A 21,551-nucleotide genomic window follows, 5' to 3' on the forward strand; every position below is an offset into this window, starting at 1 on the left:
AAACTGCATTTTTGCTTGCACATGATTGGATGATGGAAGTCAGCAGTGTATCTCTTCATTCACTAAGTTAAGGGAAAAGTGAACAGCCTATTTGCCTTTAGCAAATCAACTGAATATGTTCTATATAGACATCTACGTATCTCTGCCATTAAAAACTACAGAAACATCTTAACTTAGCCCAGAGCCCTCCCTTAGCTGCTCCAGCCCAGCTTCCTCCAGGGAGGCCTCGGAGTACCTAATTATTTCTGATGTCCTCATTTCAGGCCGCAGCGTTCCTATGAAGAAAATCGCTGGAGTGAATTGGATGACATAGCAGCGGCTAACAGTCACAGCGGGGGAGGGGGGAGAAGCAGCAGGGGGGGCCCCAGGAAGAGGATTTGTAGGGGTCGCCACTCTTGCGTCTAATTAGAACTATCACAGCTGTGTTCTGGTGAGGGGAACACGAAAAAATTTCCCGGGAATACGCCGTGACAAGGACAATGGGGACCTCGCAGAACAAATCCACCCAATGCCTATAGGGAGATATTATGTCTGTTTATATCAAATTATACATCAGACTTTATATGACTCGGCATCTCAGGAGAGCGTTTTATCGCCCGTTTAAATATTACATCTCTACTGGAGTCCTGGGGTCGATTCTCATTAAATAGCATCAAAGGGAATATACAGACTTTTTATTTATTTCAGTTTAAAGCAGATCTGTAAACTGAACATTTTCTTATTTTTATCATATAAAAGTTATATAAATCCATCACTAAAATCTCACAAGAGCTTTAAAGCAGAGAGGAGAGAAAAAGGAGAAGAAGGAGAAGAGAGAAGAAAGATAAGAGAGAGAAGAAGGAGGAGAGAGAAGAAGGAGGAGAGAGAAGAAGGAGGAGAGAGAAGAAGGAGGAGAGAGAAGAAGGAGGAGAGAGAAGAAGGAGGAGAGAGAAGAAGGAGGAGAGAGAAGAAGGAGGAGGAAAGAGAAGAAGGAGAGAGGAGAAGAGAGAAAAGAGGAGAAGAGAGGAGAAGAGAGAAAAGAGGAGAAGAGAGGAGAAGAGAGAAAAGAGAAGAGAGAAGAAGAGAGGAAAAGAGAGAAGAAGAGAGGAAAAGAGAGAAGAAGAGAGGAAAAGAGAGAAGAAGAGAGAAGAAGAGAGAAGAAGAGAGAAGAAGAGAGAAGAAGAGAGAAGAAGAGAGAAGAAGAGAGAAGAGAGAGAGAAGAAGAAAAAATGAAGAAGAAAGAAGACGACTTATTGTTATTATCAGGACCTGAGTACCCTATTTCATCATTTTCGGAAGGAAGGAAGGAAGGAAGGAAGGAAGGAAGGAAGGAAGGAAGGAAGGCAGAAGGAAGAAGGAAGAAGAAAAAAGAAAAAATAAAGAAGAAAGGAAGAATAATAACAAAAAAAGAAGAAGAAGAAAAGAAGGCCCTGTTATTATCAGGACCTGAGTACCCATTTCATAAGAAAGACAAGAAAGAAAGACAAGAAAGACAAGAAAGACAAGAAACAAAGACAAGACAGAAAGAAAGAAAGGCAGAAAGACAGAAAGAAAGGAAGAAGGAAAAAAGAAAGAAAAAAGAAATAAGGAAGCAAGAAGAAAAAGGAAGAAGAAGAAAAAAAGGGGGGGGGGAAGAGGAGAGGAAGATGACTTATTGTTATTATCAGGTTATTATCAGGACCCGAGTACCCTATTTCATATGTTTCTTAGGAAAGTCAGAAGAAGGAAGAAAGATAAAAAAAAGAAAGAAGAAAGAAGAAAGAAGAAGATGTATTGTTATTATCAGGACATGAGAACCTCATTTCATTCCCTTTCATTTGTAAAATGTTTTGGAATGACAAGAAAAGCATCTTTTAAGTTTCATGAAGATAAACCTTGGATCAAGTTAATTTTATTATTTGATTAAATGACAAAATATCAAATTTGTATTGATAGCCAAATGTATTAAAATAGAACACACACACACACACATACAGTACATACATACATACATAGAGATATATATATCTATATCTATAGATTTATATAGAGATATATATATATATATATATATATATATATATATATATATATATATATATATATATATATATATATATATCTCTATCTATATCTATCTATAGATATAGATATATAGATATAGATATATTTAGACAACAAAAAACAAACAACAAAATACAATCCTTTTTGGGTCAGTGACATGGGCGCGGTGTTCTTGGCGTTGGCAGCTCCTGTGAGCGGGGCAGTAAAACAGTAAAATAATAAAGTGGCGATTTTTCGTGCGGTGTCAGTGTACGCCGGGCTTACTTGGCATGTGACCTGTACGATGTAAACCGCCTCTGGTTCACTGACGCTGGAGTCCTCCGGCCGAGAGTCCGATAGGGCGAGCTGAGTGGGGAAAAAAAATTCTGTTTTATTTTAAAAGTAAACACAACTTCCCAGCCATGCACAAAAGTGAAATCATTCATTTACAGGAGATTTTTTTCTTGTTGAATAAACTGTAAATGTGCATTGCCTGCCCTTCATAAATAGATCAGTCCCTACTGCACCTTCTCACCTTGTGACTAGCTACCAAGTTACAATGTACAGTCTAAAACTCTGAGTGATCACTGTGGGAGAGGAGACTGAGGAAATGCTTCCTCCTGCCTGCAGCAGAGTAAGGACATTTTCCCAGCCTAGGCAACGTCACTGGACTTGGAGCTCAAGACAGATTTTTTTTTTTAATAAAAGGTGATTTTTTTTTTTTTTTAATTTTACGATCTATGGACTCGCCGCTCAGCTTGTGCTCACTTTGTATCCCTGCCAGGAAACCGTAGCGAGAGACCTGATTTAGATCAATGGTTTCAGAGACAGTAAAGTAAGAACTCAGCTCTACCTATTTGGGTACACAAATGCATACTTACCAGTATTTCAGTCCCCATCCCTGTATCACAGTTAATCCCACCCACGCCCAGTGACCAGACAGTCCCACCCACTCCACCCAATTACCAGAGTGACCTGTCTAAACCCCGCCTCTAATTATTCAGGGTCCACCCACTCACTGCCCCAGATCACCATTATGAATGCCTTTGATTTACTATGTGCAATAACCCAATCAAGGGTAAGACTGTGATCCCAGGACATAGCTAGGAGACATTGCATCATTGGGACTGTCCCGGAAAATGCGGGAGAGTTGGCATCTATGAAAATGATTTGGACGGAGTAGGGAAGGGTTTAGACACCTGGCAGGTGATTTGTTGCTGTCTGGGTATCATTGATAAACTTTCCTTCACTTCCGGTTCCAGAAACTCAACAGGAAAAGGTTTTTGCCAAAGATACGCTTAAATATACAAAAACTAAAGTGCGTTTCTTACCTGGATCGGGCCATAATTAACATTTTCATAGTGATAATGGGCACAGTCTGCCAGCTTTACAAAAGGGCCACGTGTCACCCTAAAAAAGTGGCAATGAAAGTAAATATTACAAAAATAAATAAATTAAAAATAAATAAATAAATAAAAACACAACAATAAATGGAAAAAGTCAGAGTTAAAGAGTACCTGTCACCCATGCAAACTTTCTAAAACTGTCAAGAAGTCAGAGTGCCAGCTAAGTTTAATAGATCCTGTTGATTTTAGAGAGTTTCCAACGCATTTCAGGATCACCAGGGCTTGTAGTTGTTGTCTGACTTGCATCCTGGATGAGCCTTTCAATGTAATGTTAAGCTCTTTTTAACCATTTCATTCCGACTCAGTGTGCCATCGAGTCTTTATTCTGCAACTACAACCTCTGATAAAGGGGGGATGGACGAGCCCCCAAAATGCGTTGGTTACTCTGTGACTCTCACTTTGGAAAATAATCAACTGGACCAATTTAACATTTCTGGTGTTCTCACTTTTTGCTCATCTTTTCTGCTTCACTACGACCAGTGCCGGGACACCTAGAGCCCAGGCCAAGCATACACCACCCCCCCCCCCTTCAAGATGTATGAGCATTGTTTGGCAGCAAAAATATCCCACCCAAAAAACCGAGCACTGATCAAAATTCCCCCTCCTCCCAGTACAAATCTGCCCCCTCCCCATGCCCCCTTTAAACCCAATTCCTCTCTTTCCCCAAATCCCTCAGCACAACCCCCCCCCCCCAAAAAAAAAAAAAAAAAAAAAAAAAAAAAAAACCCACAACAACCCCTCCTAGCACAGATCCTATACCCTTCAAAATTTCCCTCTGATCATGAATCCTCACCCCCACTCCAAATTCCCCCTCCTAGCACAAATCCTGCCACCAATTCCCCCTCCTAGCACAGACCCTCCCCCTCAAATGTCCCCTTCTAGCACAACTGCTCCCCCTCAAAATTGAGCACTAATCTAAATTCCCCCTCCTCCCAGTACAAATCTGCCCCTTTCTGACATCCCCCCTGCCGGCACAAACATTTGCCCCCTCCCCCCAACCCTCCTTCAAGCTCAATTTCTCTTTCTCCAAATCCCCCCTAAAAAAAAAAAAGACCCCTCCTAGCACAGATTCTATACCCTTCAAATTTCCCCTCCGAGCACAAATCCTCCCCCCACTCCAAATATCCCCCTTTCAAGCACAAATCCTCTCCCCCCCCCACTCAAATATCTCCCTCCTAGCACAAATCCTCCACCCTAATTTCCCCTTCTAGTACAAATGCCCCCCGATCATCATCCCTACTAGCACAAATCCCCCCCCCCCCCCCCCTCAAATATGAAAAAAAATTCCCTTCTAGCACAAATTCCCTCCACCATATCACCTCTTCTAGCACAAATCTCCAAAATCCCCCCTCCTAGCACAAATCCTCTCCCCCATCCCTCCTCCCAACACAAATCCCTCCAAATCACCCCTCCTAGCACACCCACCAAATTTCCCTTCCTAGGACAATTCTTACCCCCTGTTACCCTCCAAATTCCCCCTCCCAGCACAAATCCCCCCCCCCCCATGTCCTCATAGCTCATATGATACCACAGTGCCCCAGGGCAGCCATCCCTCCTGCCCACCCTTGCTGCGGCCCTGACTACTACAATGACCTCTGTTGGATTCACTTGTTTTACAGAGAGCTGCCCTCACTACATGCCTGCAAATTATTATTCTTGATACTGGTGCAAGAACACTCCGACTCTTCATCTCTGGAAGCTTTCTAAAACTGGGGGAGCAGCTAGGATGTAAATGAGCCAAAATTTATAAGCTGCACACTTAAGGGGGTATCTATATTAAATTATTTTCATCCATTGAAACTGCATATAAATTTGTTCTGCGCGAATGGGGCAAAATCAAAAGTTCTCAGGCTGTGTCCGCTGCAGATCAAATGTGGAAATGGGGAAAATACTGCATTAGGGTCACTAGATGGCGCTAATCATCATAGGATATAGGTATCAGCTCCATCTAGTGGCCATAATGCAGTATTTTTTCGCACATTCGATCTGCAGAGTATATAGCCTGAGAACATTCATCTGTACCTCATTTGCACAGAACAAATTTATATGCGGTTTCAATTGATGAAGTTATGCAAAATATATATATATATATATATATATATATATATATATATATATATATATAATATATTTATATTTATATTTATACACCCCTAAGTGCCTATGCAGTTTCGATAAATGATAAGCAGCAGGCAAGGCTAAAGAGAAAAAAACAAAGGTTTCCTTGTTTCTCCATCGTAATGTAAAACATGCGGTTATCCCTGGGGAGGTTCCTCTCTGTTGCAACATCAGAATCGCTCAATTCCTCTGACAGGTCCAAAAATAAACAGTAAGTCAAGTTCCAACCATAGTTGGTCCTAATATGCCACTATAGGACTGTAATAACCCTATTAGATTGTAAGCTCCTACGGTGTAGGGAGTAATGTGAATAGTCCACCTATCGGACCTTGCAAAACGCAACAGAACTGCATGCAGAAACCCTTTAGAGAAACGGTGTTACAACGGGCAGTGCTTCCGGGATTTGTGCACTGCAAAGTGCTTGTGCTTTACTGCTCCTCAATGTAAGCCTACCAGTCAGGTATGACTGGTTTTATCCCAGCAGCTGCTGCCAAGGAAAGCTGAGCAGTTGGCTGATATACAAACAGTCACCAGAGGAATCAACTGCAGATCTGTACAGGATACAGCAATGTAAATAGGGTACAGCAAATTCAAGTGTCATATTAAAGTCCTTCAAATAGTTTCTATAACTTGAAGTTAGCTCAGAGCTTTTCCCTTTGCAGCCACAGCCCCCCCACCACCACCGTAGGGTGTGCCAGGTGTGCCTGGGTACACCCCAATACCCTGTGCGGTGCCGATTACCCCCGCTTCCTGCCACTCCAAGTCTTCCCCTTGCAGTGCTGCTGGCTTCCCTCCTCCCCCGTTGGTTGCTGCAGGGGATGTTTCAGGATGGAGAGCCGGGAAGGGGCTGGTAAATATTCTTCTTTGAATGAATGCAGTGAATGATCTGTACAGATCGTTCCTGTGTTCATCCATAACTGAAGCATAGTAAACTGTTTACTATGCTTCGGTTTGTGGATGAACAGGAAGCCACTCAGCACAGAGCAACTCCCATTCATTCACTGTGTCCAGTGCAGCTCAGGCTGCAGAGAAAAGGACTGGGGGAAGCTCTGTCTCAAAAAGGAGACATCGGGGATCTGTTTTAGAGACCCTTGATATTTCACCAAAAGCCCCCCCCCCCCAAAACAGGGCTTCTAAAAAAAAAAAAAAAAATTGTAAAAAAATAAATAAATAAATAAAAAATAATGGTACTAAATATGAAATAAATATAACAAAACAAAAAAAATGAAAATAAAAATAAATTGCAAAAAAAAAAATTATAAAAATGTATTCTTGTAAAAGATAATTACAAAAAATAAAATTGTAAAAGATAATAAAAATATGATAAAAATAAATGAAATTAATAAAAATAAATAAAAATGAAAACTACTGACACCGTCCACTGCTCTGCTGATATACACGCATGTGTGTTTGTGCTCTGGTTGCACACCCCTAAAGCAATAGGCTGGGCACACCAATGCCCACCCCCCCCCACACTGTACCTCTTAGTTGGCCTCCCCTTGACACTGGTGGGCGCTGCCGAGGATATGAGGTGCCCGGCTCCTTCTGTGGCGGTATCCAGGGTGTCCGATCCACGAGCCTGGAAAAAAGTAAGAAGCATTATCGGTATGTGCAAAGAGCCGGGAAAGCAGCTCCGCAATATACATTCATAATTCATGGCCCTTCCATCTGCAGACACTTTATTCCAGTCAGGAGGGAACCGGCCGGCCACATCACATCTCTATACGGTTCACAAAATCTCCAGAAAATAACAAGTCACAGCCCAACAGAAAATCTCGAGATTGCTACGCAAGTGTGGCCCCAAAGGGGCCCATCTATGAAGGGTCACACCAATAACTGAGCACACAGAGGAATAAAAAAGTACATCTCCATCGCCCCTTGGGGGGGGGGGGGGGGGGTGAATGTTACATTCCTTCAGGGTGAAACACCAAGTTACTTGATTGTGTTAAATAAAAAATAAAAAAAATAATCACCATATGTATTTGTACGCCAATCGCAAAATCCACCATCCATCATAACGTGACACCGGCACGCTCAGCCGCCAGCTCGCGGGACAATAATCCAAGTACCAGCAGACTGAGAGCGATCGTCACTGGGGGTCCTTTAACGCCGCATGTAACCCTTTAGACACACAGCAATGGCTGCCAGCACGCATTTTTTTTAATCAAAAGCACGCACCAATCACAGTATCTGCAGTTAACAATTCTGATCTCAAAAAAAATCTGTGATATACGCTGCCACGGCAGACAGGAATATGACTGAGACATATGTCGGTGATTATCTGCCACATTTTTATTCCATTGTCCTGGTGCTTCAGGGCTTTCAAAAATGCGATAGATACAGTAAAACCTTGGATTGCGAGTATAATTCCTTCCAGAAACATGCTTGTAATCCAAAGCACTTGTATATCAAAGTGAATTTCCCCATAAGAAATAATGGAAACTGAAATGATTCGTTCCACAACCATTTATTCATAGGTCCTTCAGTTTATAGTCCATATAAAAAGATTATAACCATGTGACCAGGTTGTGTAACATAAAATGTCCATCCAGAAATGGAATCCCTTGGGGTCCTAGTGGATGATAGCTCAGCAATGACATGCAATGCCAAGCTGCTGCTAACAAAGCAAACAGAATATTGGCATTAAAAAGGGGGATCAACTCCAGAGATAAAACGATAATTCTCCCGCTCTACAAGACTCTGGTCCGGCCGCACCTGGAGTATGCTGTCCAGTTCTGGGCACCAGTCCTCAGGAAGGATGTACTGGAAATGGAGCGAGTACAAAGAAGGGCAACAAAGCTAATAAAGGGTCTGGAGGATCTTAGTTATGAGGAAAGGTTTTGAGCACTGAACTTATTCTCTCTGGAGAAGAGACGCTTGAGAGGGGATATGATTTCAATATACAAATACCGTACTGGTGACCCCACAATAGGGAGAAAACTTTTTCACAGAAGAGCGTTTAACAAGACTCGTGGCCGCTCAATAAAATTAGAAGAAAAGAGGTTTAACCTTAAACTACGTAGAGGGTTCTTTACTGTAAGAGCGGCAAGGATGTGGAATTCCCTTCCACAGGCGGTGGTCTCAGCGGGGGAGTTTCAAGAAACTATTAGATAAGCACCTGAACGACCGCAACATACAGGGATATACAGAGTAATACTGACATATAATCACACACAAAGGGTTGGACTTGATGTGTCTTTTTTCAACCTCACCTACTATGTAACTATGAAGCCTCCACAAGGGGATTAGAAGCAAAATCCAGCAGGAGCTCCAGAGTATAAAAGAGATGAGAGGAGCCTCTAAGTGTAGCAATGTGTGTCTAAATGTTGTACCTTCATTAAATGTAACCATATTGCTACACTTAGAGGCGCCTCTCTTCTCTTTTATACTCAGTTGTGACATGACGCTACTTGTGTATCTGTATATATCAAGTCATAATTTGTTTAAAAATTTTGCTTGTCTTGCAAAATGCTCTCAAACCAAGCTTTTACTGTACTTAGTAAAATGTAATGTGTAATTTATGCCTTTAGAACGCCTGAAGGTGCTCCCTGCATGTTGGGCCTCTGCATGTGGCCAGGCTGTGTAAAAGTCTCACACATGTGGTATCGCCATACTCGGGAGGAGTAGCAGAATGTATTTTGGGGTGTAATTGCAAGTTTACCTATTCCATGTGTGAGAAATAACTTGTTAATAAGACAATTTTGTGGGGGGAAAAAAAAAATCTTCATTTGCCAAACTATTGTGGGCAAAAAAAAATGTAACTTCAAAAAAACTCACTAAGCCTCTTAGTAAATTCCTTGGATTGTCATCTTTACAAAAAGGGTTAATTGTTGGGGGGGGGAGGGGGGTATCTGTACTGTCCTGACATTTTAGAGCCTCAAGAAATGAGATCACGGTCAGTGAATCAGGATTGATCAATTTTCAATGATACGTAGCATAGCTTATAGACTTCTATAGCTTTCACACACACTTATCTGGATTTTTTTTTTTTTTTTTTTATCAAAGACATGTAGCAGAATACATTCTGGCCTAAATTAATGATGGAATTTGATTTTATTGGATTTCTTTTAAAACAGAAAGAAGAAAATATTGTTTTCTTTTTTTTTTTTAAATTTCACTATTTTGTCGCTTATATCGCAAAAAACCCAGCGATGAATAAATACCACCAAATGAAATCTCTATTTGTGTGAACAAAATGATAAAAATGTAACTGCTTCAGATATGAATGACGGCTATAGCGCAGATCTGCTTTGCCGGGAGTACGTCTATTGACGTCCTCCCCTTTGCAGGCTCGCCGTGCGCTGTGATCACTCGAGTCAATGAGACTCAGGTGATCACAAATCCGAGTAAGGGGCCGATCCCGGCCCCTTACCACGTGATCAGCTGTCAGCCAATGACAGCTGATCACATGATGTAAACAGAAGATCGTTAATCGTTTTTCTTTTCTTCTCACGCTGACAGCGTGAGGAGACAAAAAGCCGATCACCGGCTTCTGTTTGAAGGGACATCGGTCCCGAAAAAGAAGAGCCTCATATGTGCCCACCAGTACCACCTGCCAGTGCCACAAATCAGTGCCCACAGTGCCACGAATCAGTACCCACAGTACAGAAGTGCCAGCAATCAGTGTCACCTATCAGTGCCCACAAGTGCCAGCTATCAATGCCCACCAGTGGTGCCAATCAGTGCCACCTAGAAGTGCCGATCAGTACCCAATACTGCCGCCCATCCGTGCCAGCTACCAGTGCCACCTATTAGTGCCCTTCAGTGACACCTATCAATGCCCTTCAGTGCCACCTCAGTGCCCACCAATGCCACCCATCAGTGCCCACCAATGCCACCTCAGTGCCCAGCAGTGCCGTCTATTAGTGCCCACCAGTGCCGCCTATTAGTGTCCCCTATTAGTGCCCATCAGTGCTGCCTACTAGTGCCTATCAGTGCCGTCTTATCAGTGCCCATCAATGCAGCCTATCGGTGCCCATCAGTGTAGCCTCATCAGCATCCATCAATGACGGAGAAAAATTACCTGTTTGCAAAATTTATTAACAAAATATTAAACAGTTTTGTATTTTTTTTTTTTTTTAATTCGGTCTTTAATTTTTTTAACAAATAATAAAAAACCCAGAGGTGATCAAATACCACCAAAAGGAAGTTCTATTTGTGGGGAAAAAAATAATAAAAATGTCATTTGTGTACAGTGTTGTATGACCGCGCAATTGTTGTTCAAAGAGGGACAGCGCTAAAAGCTGAAAATTGGTCTGGGCAGGAGGGGGGTTTAGGTGCCCAGTAAGCAAGTGGTTAATTTGGGTACAGTGTAGCATGACTGAGCAATTGTCATTAAAAGTGCGAGAGCATGGAAAGCTGAAAATTGGTCTGGGAAGGAAGGGGGTGAAAAAAGTGCCCGGTATTAAAGGTGGTTAAAGTATTTGATTAAAAAAGAAGTTGGGACTTTAAATGAAGCACCTGCTGGGGGGGGGGGGGGGGGCCTCCATCCCTGTTAATTGCAACAAAGAGGGGGGTTTTGGGGACTTTGAATGAGGTACATGGACCAATGCATTAAAACAAGGTAAAATATGACACTGTACAATATATGATATGGCTGAGATTATAGAACTACAAAAGAATGCCCCCCCCCTATTTTGGATAAAGTAAGGGGGGGGGGGGGTTATAACCCTGTAAGAGCTTCTTCCCTCTATCCAAAACGCCACCATCATTATACTGCTACAGGTTGGCTCTATTGCGCGAATCTCCGTAGCTGTATGTTGGTTCATGCAATAGATACAGTGTGCGCGCCGATGCACCGGAGCCGATGCGCTCGACCGGCGGTTGCCATGTCCGCCGACCACCCGCGATCGCTCCACAGGGAGCCAGAACGGGGATCTGTCAATGGTAATTAACCCCTCGCCACCCAGGTCAATTTTGACACTTCTCTCCTACATCATTTTTTTTTTCCTAGAAAATTACTCAGAACCCCCCAAACATATATATTTTAGCAGACACCCTAGGGAATAAAATGGTGGTCGTCGCAACTTTTTTACGTTACACGGTATTTGCGCAGCAATTTTTCAAACTTTTTTCTTTGGGGGGAAAAAAACTTTCATGAATATATAAAAAAAAAAAAAACAAACAAAAAACAAAAACGACAACCCAATTTTTTTGTATAAATCCCCTTCCCGCCGACCGTACGCAGATATGCGTACTCGGCTTTCCGGGGTTATACCGGGATGATGCTCGCAGCTGCAGGCATCATCCCGGTACCGTTGTTTTCAGCGGGCGATCGGCTACCCGTGTATAACAACCGATGCGGCTAAAAGCCGCTCGGCTGTTATACCGGAGGAGCGGGAGGGGACATCCCCCCCCTCCCGCCGCCTCCCGCCGCTGTTACCGGGCCTCCCGTGCGATCGGGAGGCCCGGTGTCCAATTGGGTACCTTCGGCGGCTGGGGGCGGGCTGGAACGAAGCTGTGAGCGGCTTCCTTCCAGCCTTCTCGTTGTAAACGCGGAAGCGACGTCATGACGTCACTTCCCGTTTACTCGGCTGCCAATGGCGCCGAATTTAAAAAAGTACACAGTATTCAGAATCGCCGTTTTCGGCGATCTGAATACTTTGAAGTGTAAAGGAGGGATGGGGGGTCTTTTAGACCCCCCATCCCTCCATAAAGAGTACCTGTCACCACCTATTACTGTCACAAGGGATGTTTACATTCCTTGTGACAGCAATAAAAGTAAAAAAAAAAAAATAAATTTTTTTTAAAACACAATTTATAAAGTAAAAAAATAAATAAAATAAATAAAAAAAAAAATTTTTTTTTTTAAAGTGCCCCTGTCCCCGTGAGCTTGCGCAGCGAAGAAAACGCATACGGAAGTCGCGCCCGCATATGTAAACGGTGTTCAAACCACACATGTGAGGTATCGCCGCGATCGTCAGAGCGAGAGCAATAATTCTAGCCCTAGACCTCCTCTGTAACTCAAACCTGGTAACCGTTAAAATTTTTTAAAGCGTCGCCTATGGAAATTCATAGGTACCGTAGTTTGTCGCCATTCCACGAGTGCGTGCAATTATAAAGGGTGACATGTTTGGTACCTATTTACTCGGCGTAACATCATCTTTCACATTATACAAAAAAATTGGGGTAACTTTACTGTTTGGATTTTTTTAAATTCATGAAAGTGTCCCTTTTCCAAAAATTTGCGTTTAAAACACCGCTGCACAAATACCGTGTGATAAAAAATATTGCAACAATCGCCATTTTATTCTCTAGATTCTCTGCTAAAAATATATATATATATAATGTTTGGGAACTCTAAGTAATTTTCTAGCAAAAAATACAGATTTTAACTTGTAAACACTAAATTTCAAAAATAGGCTTAGTCATGAAAGGGATAATGTGAAAGATGATGTTACGCCAAGTAAATAGATACCCAACATGTCACGCTTTGCGCACACTTGTGGAATGGCGCCAAACTTCAGTACTTAAAGATCTCCATAGGCGACGCTTACATTTTTTTTTACAGATTACCTGTTTAGAGTTACAGAGGAAGTCTAGTGCTAGAATCATTGCTCTCGCTCTAACGATCGCGGCGTATGTAACCTGTGTGTATCTGTCTCTGATACTAGCCAGAGCCTCACCAGCCACCAACCTCACCGCACGTCCCCGATATACTCCAATGGCCTCCACACTCACCACATCTCATCCAATAGAGCACCTTTGGGATGTGGTGGAACGGGAGATCATGGATGTGCAGCCGACAAATCTGCAGCAACTGGGTGATGTTATGTCACTATGGAGCAAAATATCTGAGGAATGTTTCCAACACCTTGTTGTATCTATGCCACCAAGAATGAAGGCAAAAGGGGGTCCAACCCGCTACTAGTAAGGGGGACCTAATAAAGTGTCCGGAGAGGGTAAAGTTGAATGATTTTTAGATTTTTTTTTTTTTATAATGAAAAGACAAGAAAATTGGAGCAAACAAAATATTTACAGAAAAAGAGATCACAAATAGAGAAGAGCAACAGTAAAATAAACAGGAATATAAAAATGAAACATTTTAGACAATTGTTACTTATGAAGGAATCTCATTACATTGTATCAGGATTTTATTCACCCCACTGATAGTCACCAGACTCCTCCAATCACCGAATTACCACTTTTGGGTGGATTGGTTTAAAGAGGAAGTAAACTTGCCCGGTTTGTTTGTACCTATAGGTAGGCCTATAATAAGGTTTACCTGTAGGTACTGTAAATATCTCCTAAACTTGCACCGTTTAGTGTATACGCCGCTGATGATGTCATCGGCGCATGCGCTCTGAAGGGGATTTTATTCTTTATACATTTTATTCTAGTCTATTTTTTTTCTATTATATTCTACTCTATTCAATTCTCTTAATTTCTATTTTATTCTTTTCTATTCTATTCAAATTTATTCTATTCAAAATTCGAATTTCAGAAGATGGTTATATTCTATTTTATTCTATTGGTTTTTCTTTTCTGTTCTTTTATGTTTCATTCCTTTATTTTATATTTAAAATTATTTTATTCACTTATTTTACTTTCTATTCTATGATGCTCTGTTTTATTCTATTCTCTTATTTTCTCTTCTATTTAAAATTCAAATTTCAGAAGATGGTTATATTCTTTCTATTTTATTCTATTGTTTTTCTATTCTATTATACATACTGTCACCAGAGCAGTACAGGGTCATCATAGTGACACTAGACTGCTCTAAGGAGGTGATCAGGATTCCCCCCCCCCCCCCACTGTTACTGCTTATATTACATTTTTATCATTCTTTTTTCAATTTTTTTTTTTTACAATTCTTTAAAAAAAAAATTTTTACATACTGTCACCAGAGCAGTACCATATTGACACTGTACTGCTCTAGGAAGGTGATCAGGATATTTGTTTAAACACAATTATTGCTTATTATGTAACTGATATTTTTATCATTCTTTTTCAAAAAAATTTTTTTTACAATTCTTTTTAAAAAAATTTTCTTACATACTATTACCAGAGCAGTACAGTGTCATCATAGTGACACTATACTGCTCTGAGGAGGTGATCAGGATTTGTTTTCACTGTTGCTTATATTACATTTTTATCATTCTTTCAATTTTTTTCCATTTTTTTTTTCTTTTTTTTTTTTACAATTCTTTAAAAAGAAATGTTTACATACTGTCATCAGAGCAGTAGTGTTACCATATTGACACTGTTCTGCTCTGGGAAGGTGATCAGGATATTTGTTTTACACAATTATTGCTTATTACGTAACTGATATTTTAATCATTCTTTTTCAAAATTTTTTTTTTTTTTTTACAATTCTTTTTCATTTTTTTTTTTTTTTTTACAATTTACAATTTTTATTTTTTTTTTACATACTGTCACCAGAGCAGTACAGTGTCACCATAGTGACACTATACTGCTCTGAGGAGGTGATCAGGATTTTTTTTTTTTCCACTGTTGCTTATTACATAACTGATATTTTTATCGTTCTTTTTTATTTTCTTTTTTTACAACTCTTTTATTTTTATTTTTTTCCTTTACATACTGTCACCAGAGCAGTACAGTGTCTCAGCATAGTGACATTACATCATAGTGACCCTGTACTGTTCTGGGAAGGTGATCAGCATATTTGTTTTACACGATTATTGCTTTTTACATAATTGATATTTTTATCATTCTTTTTCAATTTTTTTAAAAATTGCCATTTCTGCAGAGCCCTGTGTCGGAGTCCGCGGACCCGGAAAGGAAGACGGGCGAAGATGGATGCGGCCTCCAGCGCAGACTACGAGGTATTTGCTTGCAGGTAAGTTTCACATAATGTGCTAGTATGAGAGGCATACCAGCACATTACGCCTTTACTTTGCAGGTCAGCAAAAAAAAAAAAAAAAAAAAAAATTAAAAAGGCAACGTTTACTTCCTCTTTAAGAGCCCTTGCACACTGGGGCGGGGGGCGGCGTCGGCGGTAAAACGCCGCTATTATTAGCGGCGTTTTACCGTCAGTATGCGGCCGCTAGCGGGGCAGTTTTACCCCCCGCTAGCGGCCGAGAAAGGGTTAAATACCACCGCAAAGCGCCTCTGCAGAGGCGCATTGCCGGCGGTATAGCTGCGCCGTCCCATTGATTTCAATGGGCAGGAGCGGTAAAGGAGCGGTATACACACCGCTCCTTCACCGCTCCGAAGATGCTGCTGGCAGGACTTTTTTTACCGTCCTGCCAGCGCATCGCTCCAGTGTGCAAGCCCTCGGGGCTTTCACACTGGGATGACAGCAGCGGCACTTTCGGGGCGGTTTGCAGGTGCTATTATTAGCGCAATAGCGCCTGCAAACTGCCCCAGTGTGCAAGGGCTCTTAAGGAAAAGTGTAGGAAGCGGTGGAATTAACGCAAAACGATATCTGAGCTAACGAGGGTCACCTCTGGACGCTTCCCGATACGAAGCGATGCTCCACCCCAAACACAAAGTGCGTGGATTTCATCCTCGGCGAGTCAATTAAATATGAGCCTGATAATGCAGTATAAGGAAAGTAGGTTATCTCTGTAGAGCGGAACGCGTAGGGCAGGCGTGGAGTGTTTAGTGAAGTGGAATGTCTTAATTGACTTCATGAAGACTTTGGGCAGAGGGACACGTCCAGCCCCCATCTCTAGAAAATGGGTTAGCGCTCTGGGTGTCTTAAAGCGGTACTCCGGGTGAAACTGATTTTCAAACTTTGACCAGCCCCCGGGGGGGGGGGGGGGTTGATTGGCCACCTCCAGCACAGGAAGCTACTTTGCTACTACACTTACAGCAGGTAGTAGGGGTTTGCTGACCCATAATGCTTATACATCTGGGGGGGGGGGCACAGTTTGGTATGTTCCCACTGGGCTCTAGATGGCCTTGTCCCAACACTGGGCACAGTTAACCTTGGGCCATGGGGGCCTCTTCCAGGGCGCACACATCCCCACCAACCCCCCCCCCCCCACTGCGATTAGATACAGGGATTTTGGCAGCAGGTCCCAGCCAACATCGGGAGGACATGGGTCCTCCTGATCGTCTGTGTCCAATCACAGCCCAGAGCCCTGTGCCAACGAATCAACACAGGGCTCTGTACAGAGGGAACGATCTTGCTGTGTTCTTTTCCCTGCAAAGCAGAGAGAAGAAACAAAGATTTTTTTTTTTAGTAAAAAGTAGAACACATTACATTCATTAACACTGGTCAGGCACATATTTAACCCCTTAACTCCCCAGAGATGTTAACCCCTTCCCAACCAGTGTCATTAGTACAGTGATAGTGTATAGTATTAGCACCGATCACTGTATTAGTGTCACTGGTGATGCCAGTGTCAGTCAGTTCCCACCCAGTGCCAGTTAGTGTCAGATAGTTTCAGATTGCCCGCCGCACTATCACAGACAATCCCATTATAAGTCGCTGATCGCCACCATTACTAGTATAAAAAAAAAAAAAATTTACAAACTAATGGGATTTATTTTTTTGACGCTAGAACTTCCAGGTACACCAATTAATATACATTTATTGGGGGTTTTTTTATTACCAAAGACATGTAGCAAATTAATAATAATAATAAAATAATAATAAATAACTAAAATTAATAAAAATGTTGCTAAATTTATGAAGAAATTCCATTTTATTGGACACGTTTTTCAGCAGATGGATGCAGATTTTCTAACACAATAAAGTGAGTTTGGTGGAAGTCTGCAGGATGAGATCATTATTTCTATGTCTATGTGTCATCCGTTTATAAACACGGCTTGTTTGGAGAAACTTTTATTTAATCACCTTTTCATCATTTAATGTGATGGGAGAAAAATAAGAAAACGAGAAGTGAAGGAGGATTTATGGAGAACACAACAATCATCTGATGAACAATACTTTGTTAACCATTTGCCGCCTTGTAGGACATCTTTGGGTTTCAGTGGTTATACCGGAATGGTGCCTACACCTACAGCCATCATCCCGGTATTTATATTTTCAGCTGGCGATTCCCTTTCAGGCAGAAGTGATCCGAGTGGCTAATTAACCACACGATCGCTTCTGTGGGTGGCGGAAGGGGGTCCCACCCCCCCTCCCGCGGCCACCGTTCCCGGGCTCTACCATCCCATCGCGGAGCCTGGGAGCGCCGAGTATTTTGTCACTCCCGGTTCCGCCTCTTTGTTTACCTGGCCACCAGTGGCCGGAAAGCAGCCAATCAGACCGATCTGTGTCTGATCGGCTGCATGGGAGGCTAGAGGAGAGATGTGGGGGTCTAGCAGACCCCACATCTCTCCATAAAGAGGACCTGCCACAGCTCATCCTATCACAAGGGATGTTGTTCAAAAAAATAAAAATAAAAAAAAAAGTGTAAAAAAAAAAAAAAATAAAATAATAAAAGATTTGCCCCACCGTGCGTACGCATATGTTTCTCCCACACACATATGTAAACGCACCCAGTACTGGGACAAGGTCATCCAGCGCCCAGGGTTAAGATGCCAAAGTGTTCTCCCCTCCCTTCCCTTGAGGTTAGGGTCAGGGGGCGCCCCAATCCCTTCAATAAAACATGGCGCCCAGGGCAGCCCCCCCCCCCCTGCCCACCCCTTGTCTCGACCGCGATAGCACCACATACACGTGATGTATCGCCGCGAACGTCTGAGCGAGAGGAATAATTCTAGCACCAGACCTCCTGTGCCAATCTAAACTGGTAACCTGTAAAAAAGCGCATAAAGCGTCACCTGTGAAGAATTTTAGGGCTCCGTAGTTTGCCACCATTCCACGGGAAGACGCAATTTTTACAACTTCAATACCGGGCACCTTCTCCTCTTCCTGCCCAGGCCAATTTTCAGCACTGACACACTTTGAATGACAATTACGCGGTCATGCAACACTGTACTCGTGACATTTTTATCACACAAATGGATCTTTCTTCTGGTGGTATCTGATCACCGCTTGGGGTTTTTATTTTTTGCTAAACAAATAAAAAAAAAAAAGAACTGAAAATTTTAGGCGTCACTGATGATGAGGCACTAATAGGTGGCACCGATGGGTGGCACTGATGGGCGCTGATGAGGCAGTAATAGGTGGCACCGATGGGTGGCACTGATGAGGCAGTAATAGGTGGCACCGATGGGTGGCACTGATGGGCGCTGATGAGGCAGTAATAGGTGGCACCGATGGGTGGCACTGATAGGTGGCGCTGATGAGGCGGCAGTTGATCAGTTCTGATGAGATGGCACTAATATGCAGCACTGATAGGTGGCACTGACGGGCATCGATAGGCGGGACTGACGGGCACCGATAGGCGGCATTAATATGCACCGCTGATGGGTCTGCACTGATAATTAATGCACCGATTATCAGCGCAGCTCCCCCGTCAGGAGAGCCGCTTATCGGCTCTCCTACACTCGTGCCCTGTCAGCGTGAATAGAGTTAAAGCCAATAACCGGCACTTCCTGGTTACGATGTGATCAGCTATGATTGGACACAGCTGATCACATGGTAAAGAGCTTACGCCATAGGCTCTGTACCGAAATCGGAGATGCGGTATGTCGGAGCGACACACCACACTACCGATCGCTGCACGCTCTCGGGTCGGGGGGGTTGGTGTGCATGAGAGCCTTTTTTTGCTGGATGTCATATGACGCCCAGTCAGGATAATGAAACCAGCGCCCAACCGTCATTCTGCTATAGGCCGGGCGGGATGTGGTTAAAGCATGACATGTTGGGTATCCATTTACTCGGCGTAACATCATCTTCCACATTGTACAAAAAAAAATTGGGCTAACTTTGGTGTTTTGTAAGTGTTAATTCATGAAAGTGTTTATTCCCCCCCCCCAAAAAAAAAATTACGTTTAAAAAAAAACACTGCGCAAATACCATGTGACACAAAAAATTTCAACGCCCACCATTTTATTCTATAGGGCAGTGATGGCGAACCTTGGCAACCCAGATGTTTTGGAACTACATTTCCCATGATGCCCCAACTACACTGCATGAGCATCATGGGAAATGTAGTTCTGGGGTGCCAAGGTTCGCCATCACTGGTATAGGGCCTCTGCAAAAAAATGATAAATATATTTATTTATTATGTTTGGAGGTTCTAAGTAATTTTTTTGCAAAAAAAAAAAAAAAAAGGTCGATTTTAACATGTAGGAGTGAAGTGTCAGAATTGGCCCGGATGGGAAAAGGTTAATAAATAATCCTCATCACACATCACATGCAGCTGCTGGTAAGTCATCCATGAAATGCCACCAGTGACAGTTGACGATCACATGATCCCACTCCAGTTTCAACGCTTCCCAACTCCCTAAAAGACCCCTTTCACACTTGTGCGACTTGGAACTGCAAAGTCACATGACAAAGTCGTCCTCCATGATTTTCAATGAGTACCGTTCATATCTGTGCGACTTCAAGTCGCAGCGACTTCAAAGTAGTCCCTGTACTACTTTGGTCCGATTTTGAGGCGACTTGAAGTCCCTAGACCCCTTCCCAGCCAGTGTCATTAGTACAGTGATAGTGTATAGTATTAGCGCTGATCACTGTATAAGTGTCACTGGTGATGTCAGCCAATTCCCACCCAGTGGCAGTTAGTGTCAGATTTCGCCACTAATACTAGTTTAAAAAATAAATCAATCAATCCCAGTAGTTTGTAGACGCTATAACTTCCAGGTACACCAATATACTTTCTTTGTGCGTATTTCACTTTTGAGTTGCAGCTTTTTTCTTATTTTAGGCATACTAGCGCAGTTTTTTTTCTTGAACACACCAATATACACTTATTGGGGTTTTTTATTACCAAAGACATGTAGCAAAATAATAATAATAATAATAATAATAATAATAATAATAATAATGTTGCTAAATTTATGAAGAAATTCCATTTTATTGGACACGTTTTTCAGCAGATGGATGCAGATTTTCTAACACAATAAAGTGAGTTTGGTGGAAGTCTGCAGGATGAGATCATTATTTCTATGTCTATGTGTCATCCGTTTATAAACACGGATTGTTTGGAGAAACTTTTATTTAATCACCTTTTCATCATTTAACGTGACGGGAGAAAAATAAAAAACGAGACGTGAAGGAGGATTTATGGAGAACACAACAATCATCTGATGAACGATACTTTGTTAACCATTTGCCGCCTTGTAGGACATCTTTGGGTTTCAGTGGTTATACCGGAATGGTGCCTACACCTACAGCCATCATCCCGGTATTTATATTTTCAGCTGGCGATTCCCTTTCAGGCAGAAGTGATCCGAGTGGCTAATTAACCACACGATCGCTTCTGTGGGAGGCGGAAGGGGGTCCCACCCCCCCTCCCGCAGCCACCGTTCCCGGGCTCTACCATCCCATTGCGGAGTGATGAGTATTTTGTCACTCCCGGGTCCCGCCGCTTTGTTTACCTGGCCACCAGGGTTGCCACCTGTCCAGGATTCACCCGGACAGTTCGGGTTTTAAATCATGTGTCCGGGTTTCAGTCGACCTGAAACCCGGACACAATTATTCAGACCATGCTGTGGCTCCCCAAGTAACCGAGATAGTCATACACAGATCTGTTGCCATCCGGGAGCTGCAGGTAGCTGTTTGGGGGCAGGTTTAACTGAAGGGTGGGGTGATAATGTCAGCAAGAGACATTTGGCCACACCCACTGTGTGCCAAGGCGCGCTCTGTGCGCTACATTACTACTCTCCTTGGGGCACCCAAAAGTGACCCAGGTCTTTCATAATCCTATATTGTTTACAGCAAAAAAAATAAAAAAATAAAATGCCCTGTGCTGCAAAAGTGTTCGGGTTTGGCTTGAAGAAAAGGTGGCAACCCTACTGGCCACCAGTGGCCGGAAAGCAGCCAATCAGACCGATCTGTGTCTGATCGGCTGCATGGGAGGCTAGAGGAGAGATGTGGGGGTCTAACAGACCCCACATCTCTCCATAAAGAGGACCCATCACAGCCCATCCTATCACAAGGGATGTTGTTCACCCCTTGTGATAGCAACAAAGTTAATCCAAAAAAAAAAATGTAAAAAAAAATTTTAAAAAATAAAAGATTTGCTCCACCGTGTGTAC

At 42.6% G+C, this 21,551-nt stretch overlaps 1 protein-coding gene across 1 annotated transcript in view; it reads right to left on the reverse strand.

The window, feature by feature from the left end:
* Positions 1–21,551, reverse strand: part of ARHGAP33 (Rho GTPase activating protein 33) — a 134,400-nt gene that overhangs the window by 72,309 nt on the left and 40,540 nt on the right. The window contains 3 exon segments of the mRNA XM_073601608.1: positions 2,287–2,367; positions 3,333–3,411; positions 7,007–7,104. Of these exon segments, the coding sequence (XP_073457709.1) occupies positions 2,287–2,367; positions 3,333–3,411; positions 7,007–7,104 (258 nt within the window).

The sequence above is a fragment of the Aquarana catesbeiana genome, linkage group LG10 (assembly GCF_042186555.1).
Source record: "Aquarana catesbeiana isolate 2022-GZ linkage group LG10, ASM4218655v1, whole genome shotgun sequence".
NCBI lineage: Eukaryota > Metazoa > Chordata > Amphibia > Anura > Ranidae > Aquarana > Aquarana catesbeiana.